At 37.9% G+C, this 7,820-nt stretch overlaps 1 protein-coding gene across 2 annotated transcripts; it reads left to right on the top strand.

The window, feature by feature from the left end:
- Window positions 1-2,469, top strand: LOC137732285 (uncharacterized). Of its 2 annotated transcripts, none has more exons than XM_068471591.1 (6): window positions 1-251; window positions 386-538; window positions 1,485-1,568; window positions 1,693-1,818; window positions 1,927-2,022; window positions 2,374-2,469. In XM_068471591.1, the coding sequence occupies exons 1-6, from the start codon at window positions 128-130 to the stop codon at window positions 2,448-2,450; spliced, it is 660 nt and encodes a 219-aa protein (XP_068327692.1). In that variant the 5' UTR covers window positions 1-127; the 3' UTR covers window positions 2,451-2,469. The 2 variants fall into 2 exon arrangements, with proteins under 2 accessions (XP_068327692.1, XP_068327693.1); XM_068471592.1 differs by having other exon boundaries at window positions 1,927-2,010.
- The last annotated feature ends 5,351 nt before the right edge of the window (window positions 2,470-7,820 follow it).

The raw sequence follows: 7,820 nt of genomic DNA on the forward strand, positions 1-7,820 counted from the left end.
TTCAAAAGTCCATCACCAAGTCAATTACATCACGGAGCTTTTACCTCACCCTCCCTCCACTTATCTTTCCTTCCATACCATCTCGTCACCTTAATCAGTTCTGTCTCTGTGCAAGCACTTTTCAGATATGGCTTCTGCTTCCACCTTTGTCTTTGCATTGCTTGCCATATTTTCCATCGTTGTGGCTATTCGACCAGTCACTGCCGATCCACTAGGCAACCTACTGGCTCCTATCTTCTCTCCAATATTGGGTTTGTTTTGTTTCATTTCACTATAAATTAGTAAATTCTATCTGTTTTCAGTATTTCTTGTTTTTGGTTTTGTTTTCTGGGTTTTCTTTGGTTTTTATGTTTATTGTAAAATGGTGGATTTCTTCTGATGGCAGATGATGTGTGCAAAGAAGTAGAATGTGGAAAAGGGACTTGCAAGCCATCAAGCAATAGCACTTTCTTTTTTGAATGTGAATGTGAGCCTGGTTGGAAGCAGACTTCTAACAACACTCATCACTTCAAGTTCCTCCCTTGCGTGATTCCCAATTGTATGTCCTCCATCTCTCTCTCTCTCTCTCTTCCATCTCTATCTCTCCCCCTTATAAAATTATTTAAGTGGGTTATGAAATTTATGTAGTGATGTCTTTCAAAATCTGTCATTCAATTCAAATAAGTTTGTTTTGGGAGTGTTTGCCTTTCTGTATAGCTCTTGCTTAGAAATTTTTGGTCATGGGATAGGGTTGGGTGGTAACGGAATAGCCTTTATTTTATAAAATGTAAGATTAGGTGGTTGAAGCCTTGAAGGATCATATTAATTTGGCTAGGAAAATCTGTTAGTTGATCACTGCTACTCAATGTCAATGTGACAGGAGGAAATACTTGCTGCAGATGGTAAGATAAAGTATTTAGAGGTCACGATGAGCTCGTAGTCTAGTGGTACTTCTTTTGCCAATGTTGGAATAGGTTCCAGGTTCAAACGCCCCTCCCCGTTGATTAGAAAAAAGTAGCTTAGAGGTCTGTAACCAGAAAAAAAAAAAATGTTTAGAGGTGAATACAGATTTCACCTCCAAATTTTAGGGAATAAAAACTGAGCAAGATACCTAGATAGAGATTTACACACAAGAAGAGAAATACATTTGGTGTAAAATGAAGTCAAAGTGTACCTAGCCACGACATGCTGTTCAGGCTGAAAGGCGAAAACTGTTAAGTAAAAAACGCCCATTTAATTCAATTTGCTAGGGCATGTTAGTCACACGCTGATCTTTCCTTGGAGTACAGTTACGGTGAAATATTTTTGGATATGAACCGTGCCCAGGCCTAATGTCCTACGACTCCTACCTATAAGGCTATAAGTCAAAGGCTGGGATCGTAATTGTTCCTGTTAATTGGAGGATATATGTGCTTGTCGTTTGATAATTTTGTTTCTTTGTTACAGGAATAACTTATAATTTGTACTAAGGAAAAGATGAAGCTGATGGTTTTCGGTGTTTGTAGGTAACCTGGATTTTTCCTGCACGAAAGCTCCAGCCCCTGTTTCAGATCAAGCGAGCAAAGCCAATGAGTCATCAATCTTTGATCGTATTAACAATTAACTCTCATACATTATATAAGTAAAAAAAACTGTTTAACACTGGCACTGCATAATCTTGTTTAGTTTTCTTCTAACATGTATTCCTGCATTTTTGTAATTTTGGTGTTGCAGCTTGCTTCTGGTCGTATTGTGGAGGCGGCTCGTGCAACAAGACATCAAAATTCACATACAACTGCAAATGTGATGAGGGTTATGATAATCTTCTCAATGTCACTACCCTTCCTTGCTTTGAAGAATGTAAGAGCACAAACCTAGAAATTTTTGGATGAGGATGATGATGTTTAATTATGCACCATTTTCTTATCGGAGGATGGCGTCTCATTAAGTTTCATTTCATGTATTAAGGTGCAATTGGAATGACCTGTGCAAACCTTGGGATTTCCATGTCGAATAAATCTACTACTTCGCCACCGGCTTTGTCTGACAACGGTAAGAATCAAGGTGAGGCTAGAAACTCAATTACCACATTAACTCTTTTTGACCGAATAGTGGTAATTGCCTCTCAAAATTTGGACATGCCAAAACCTTAGAACGACAATTTCTGTTGTACGTACTCAGAGGACATTTACAAACCAGGTTTTTGAAAAGATCACTTGATTAAACATTGATAAACAGCATATATAATCGGGCTTGAATTTCACGCTTTTATGAGCTAGTTTGTTCGTCAATTTGATTTCAGTTGAATGCAGACTACAGACAGTTACATTAATTTGACTAAAATATAGCTGTGTGAGTTCATATTTGGTGATCACATGTTTACTCCGTCTGTTCTACCTGTTTTCTCATTTGCAGGTAGCTCGATGGTCCAAGTGAACTCTGCTGCATTGGTGATCCTCATGATGTTTGCTGCTTTGGTTCATTGGAAATAAAATTAGTTGTTCCAGGCTATTTTTTGCACCACATCTTCGAAACATGGTTGATCACTGCATTATTTATTTGATATCACGCAGCCACCTTAGTTAACTCTCAGATTTGTACGTTGATTTCCGATCCGATGAACAAGTTACTGCATATACTCAGGGAAGTGCTCATCGCACTCATATATTTATCTTTAAATAAGTTTTTTAAAACTTTAAATAACTGAAGTTCGTTTTGCCGAATTCGACCCTTTAGTGACTCGGCCCAAGCCCACGTGTGAGCCTACTTTAAGTGGACCGGGCCGAGCCGGCCGTTTGACACCTCTACTAATCTTTAACATTACAAAAGTATTGAAATATGTGACATTTGAGGGCATTGTTTATGAGTTCAAAAAATCACTTAAATCTTTTATGAAAAATGCCCTTCCAAAGAGTACTTCAATTTCTTTTGTAGGAAGCGCTTGGTTTTTTATTCAAAATATTATAATTCTTTTAATAAAGTGCTGTTACCGAATGCTTTGAGAATAAATGTTTTCTAAATATGTATTTTCAAACGGGATCAGGATCCTCTCCTAAGCAATCTCATCGGGCCGTTCAATTTTATCCAACGGTTACAAATAGGGAGCTCTTCTAAAAGGTATAATAATTGTAACGGCTGGATAAAATTTGAACGGTCTGATAGGCTTGCTTAGGAGAGAATCCTAATCCTTTCAAACAGGCTCTTAAACACTTTTCTAGGCATTTGATTGCTCAAAAGAAAAAAGAAAAAAAATAGGAATTTTGGCTTGGGAATTTGAAAAAGATGTGACCTTTTGCAACATTATTAGATGGTTAACCCATGAATCTCATATTTTGCAATCTTTGATAAGAAGGAAGGGGTTGGGAAGTAAAATTTCATGTGTTCCTTCCTCACAATTAGTCATTGACTCCGTACGTATTCTCAGAGTTGAGATCCAAAATTTTACTTTCTTCAACTAGATTTACTTTTTCTTGTGATAAAATTATAAGGCAAACAAAGGGAAAGGAAAGGAAAGTAATCATCCAACTATGGTTGCCACTCAATATTACAGTCTAATGGTATTTTTTTCACTTGCATGTTAGAGGTCTTAGGTTTGAATCTCGTGGATAGTGAATTTGATACCAAATTAAGTTATCAATTTTGTGGCTTAGCCAAACTTCCTCTCCTCTTAGTGTAAAATATATCGTTGTGCTAAAAAAAAATTCCCACTTTGGTTTTCTTTTCTTTTTCAAGCTTTTTAGCCAAAATGGTCCTTAAGATTTGTATAACTCCTCACTTTGGCCCCCAGAGATTTGAAATCAATAGAAATAGTTCTTGAGTTTGTCCATTATCAATCATTTTGGTCATTTCTTGAAAAATCTCCATTAAATAAGGCTAAAATGACAAATATATCCGCAATTTTTGTCAAACTATTTGGCCCATTGTTTATTAAATCAAGGGTATTTTTGTCATTTTGGTTCTTATTTAATATAATTTTCATTGAATGACTAAAATAATTAATAGTGGACAAATTGAAAGACCGCTTTTATTGATTTCAAATCTTAAGAACCAAAGTTGTGAGTTTTGTAAATCTTAAAAATCATTTTGGCTAAAAATTCTCTTTTCCACAATCCATAAGTCCATACAAAACATGTGATAGACTTAAACGAAATTAAGAAGCCCAAATTGCATAAAGGATCCATGTAGTCTTTTTATTTAATTTTTTTTTTTTAGGGGATTTCCGGTTCTTTTAGTTTCGTTAAGTTTTCACTATAATTCACTTTTGTCAGATAAGTTTATTTTTGTTATGGAATGAGTATGGAAGATGAAATAATAGAAGTCAAGTGGCTTAAATAGTATAAGTTTGATTTTTACTATTTTTATGTGTAAGCGTTGTACATTGTCGGGTTTGCTTGAATGGGTAATGAATGCCCACAGTATTGAAAATCTTGCCACAACATTGAAAACATTGTCACAGTATTGAAAACCTTGGCAGAATATTGATATGTGGAGATCATTTGTCAAAGGTGTGGTGCGAATTTTCAAAATGTAATAATACGGAGTTGCTCTATAAATAGAGCACTCCGACTGCTATCAATGGAGAGAGAACAGAGAAAGAAAGAGAGGAAGAGGAGAGGTAGAGTTATCTTTGTACTCCTATTATTCCAAATTATAATGAAAGCATCACTGATGCCCGATGACGTACTCCAGTCACACTGACTGTAGAGGAACCTCGTAAATTTTGTATCTTGTTTTATTTATTTCACTGCACACACACCGTCGATTTTACAACACGTTATCAGCACGAGAAGCTCTTATGTCAGTGGAAAGCACAACGCCATAAATCCAGTGAAGCACTATCCACTTCTCACCTCCGTCATCTAAAAACTCACAGAATAAAAGGTATATCCATTTTTCGTCTCTCCCACTGCGCCAAAAGCGCCCCACCGAATTCCGGTGAGAATTGAAATTTACGACCTGTCGTCGTCACGAGATGAGAAAACTCGTACTTGACAACTGGTTTCCAGAGATCCAGAAGAATCTCATCAGACTTGGAAACCCAAATCACGTTGTTTTCGACGGATCTTGAGAACTCCCATGAATACTTGGTTGTTTAAGATGGTGATGGCAAGAATGAATCCACACAGGCCTCCCTCTCTTGTGCCTCCGTCAACCCCACTGTCATCTATGTCTCTGTAAGGAGGTTCTTGCTTAAAGATGTCATGTTCCCTAGGTCATGCAAGAACAACGCCAGTCTCTGAATTGAATTTGGGCAACCTCCATAACTACCCAACTAGCCTTGTGTTTCGAGACTGGCAGAGACAGAGAAGAGAAGAAAATAATAAAAGGAGGTATGATACTTCTTATTATTTATGTGAATTGGTGTTGGTTTAAAACCCTTTCACAAGTTCTATTTACTTTAAAGCAATTTATTTATCATGGACGGTTTTACCGCCTACTGCTTTAAGTTTTGATTTATGTGAATGGTGCTGAATTAAAGCCCTTGTCACAAGCTTTATTTACTTAAATGCAATTTATTCATTATGGCTGGAATTACCGCCTATTGCTTTAATTTATTTATTGTACTTCTTTTTATTACGATGAGTACATATTGAACCCGAAGTTCATTGATCAGATTAGAACCTGCAGTTTCTTGATTCTCATCAAATAAAAATGGTTGGACCTGAAGTTCCATCAAACAAAAAGATCAGGCATGAAGTCCCTAGATCCTCAAGATCAGGACATGAAGTTCCTTGATGAGTACCTTAAGTTTGAAGTGCCGTAATGCCTCAACTTAATTGCAATAAAAGCCATAAAAGTCTCAGTCTGCAGACTATTAAATAAGGACCAGAAGTTCCTTATATCCATACTCAAAAATGGTTTAGCAGAAACATTTATTAAGCAGATGAAATTGATTACCCGTGCTCTGCTCGTGAAAACAAAATTACCAGTTTTTTACATGGGTACATGCTATTTTACATGATGCATTATTGATTTGGTTGAGACCTGTTGACAACCATTAATACTTCTCAGTACAACTCGTGTTTGGGAACCAGCCAAATATTATACATTTACGAGTTTTTGGTTGTGTTATCTATGTGCCTATTGCACTGCCACAACATACTGAAATGAAGTATCATTGCGGATTAGGCATTGATGTTGAACATCATCTATCATTCAATATTTAAAACCCTTGACTGGGGATATATTTACCGCGTGGTTTGCAGACTGTCATTTTGATAAGACAATTTTCCCACCGTTAGGGGGAGAAAATAACTTCGTTTCAGAAGAATGATGAAAAAAAAAACCGTTCCAGAAGAACGAAAAGAATTTGTCCTATTTTGATTCATGAAGCAATCAATATACAAACGAAGTGGGAATAATTGAATGATGCAACGATATGCAAATCAAATGCTATATGCATTTAATGATAAAATGAAAGTGATGAAATCACATATACTTGCTGCAAATGTGCCTACAAGAATTAATGTCCCTGTTGGACAAAATAATATGGCAGCAAATGATTTATCTGTTGCACGCCTGAAGCGTGGCAGATCCTCAAACTCAAAAGGTTTAGTCCTTCAAAAGAAGAAGACTATGGCACTACTAAAACTATTGCATTCCCGAAGCATAACTGTCGCATGCCAGACGCATGACAGTTGCCGCAAGGATACTTGTCCCGAAAAGATCAATCCGCGGACATGGGAATATTGATGTCTCATGCATGATGTCACATCCCGGCCCGGGGCGGATCACTTCCCGGGCCCGCTCCACCACCGTAGCACGATATTGTCCGCTTTGGGCTCACCATTCCCTCACGGTTTTGTTTTTGGGAACTCACGAGCAACTTCCCAGTGGGTCACCCATCATGGGATTGCTCAAGCCTCCTTCTCGCTTAACTTCGGAGTTCCTACAGAACCCGAAGCCAGTGAGCTCCTAAAAGGCGTCGTACTAGGTAGAAATGGGAATATACATATAAGGATCACTCCCCTGGGTGATGTGGGATGTCACAATCCACCCCTCTTAGGGGCTCGACGTCCTCGTCGGCACACACGACCAGGGTTAGGCTCTGATACCAAATTGTCACATCCCGGCCCGGGGCGGATCACTTCCTGGGCCCGCTCCACCACCGTAGCACGATATTGTCCGCTTTGGGCTTACCATTCCCTCACGGTTTTGTTTTTGGGAACTCACGAGCAACTTCCCAGTAGGTCACCCATCATGGGATTGCTCAAGCCTCCTTCTCGCTTAACTTCGGAGTTCCTACGGAACCCAAAGCCAGTGAGCTCCCAAAAGGCCTCGTGCTAGGTAGAAATGGGAATATACATATAAGGATCACTCCCCTGGGTGATGTGGGATGTCACACATGAAGCATGATAGACGTATAGGTTCCAATGACTCAACTCCCGAAGTGGAGATTAAAATCCAAGCTCTATAATGCTCAAGAGGAGGTTATGATCTGCATTCTCTAAATTACGACTATCCTGGAAGAGATAGTGTAATGCCCTTGAAGAGACAATGGATATCCAAAAAGAAATGAAAAGCTTTTATGCATGCGCATGCACATGAGAATATGGGATCACAGATTGATGATAACCAATGGTAATTTTGGTTTTTACAAGTAGCTACTAAATTCATCAATGAGTTATGGTGATATTGAGTCCCGTTCTTTTTCCATCAACAAAATTATGGGCTAAAAATGGATAAAGGCAAAACCATTACAATTTTGTAAGAACGTGGAAAAATATACCTATATACTTGGATACAATACAAATAGCAAAAAGATGTTGAACCTAGAAGGTTACATATGGGCATTTGTAATACCATGAAATACACTCATATGATATGACACAAGGTTGGAAACGAGTTCGTATAAATGGAGA

The sequence above is a fragment of the Pyrus communis genome, chromosome 4, assembly GCF_963583255.1.
Source record: "Pyrus communis chromosome 4, drPyrComm1.1, whole genome shotgun sequence".
Lineage (NCBI taxonomy): Eukaryota > Viridiplantae > Streptophyta > Magnoliopsida > Rosales > Rosaceae > Pyrus > Pyrus communis.

Excerpts from the sequence above, each read along its gene's own strand:
- LOC137732285 (XM_068471591.1), top strand. The coding sequence starts at position 128 with ATGGCTTCTGCTTCCACCTTTGTCTTTGCATTGCTTGCCATATTTTCC. Across the intron at positions 1,569-1,692 it reads TGAGTCATCAATCTTTGATC|CTTGCTTCTGGTCGTATTGT; the intron begins GTATTAACAATT and ends TTGGTGTTGCAG. Across the intron at positions 2,023-2,373 it reads TGACAACGGTAAGAATCAAG|GTAGCTCGATGGTCCAAGTG; the intron begins GTGAGGCTAGAA and ends TCTCATTTGCAG.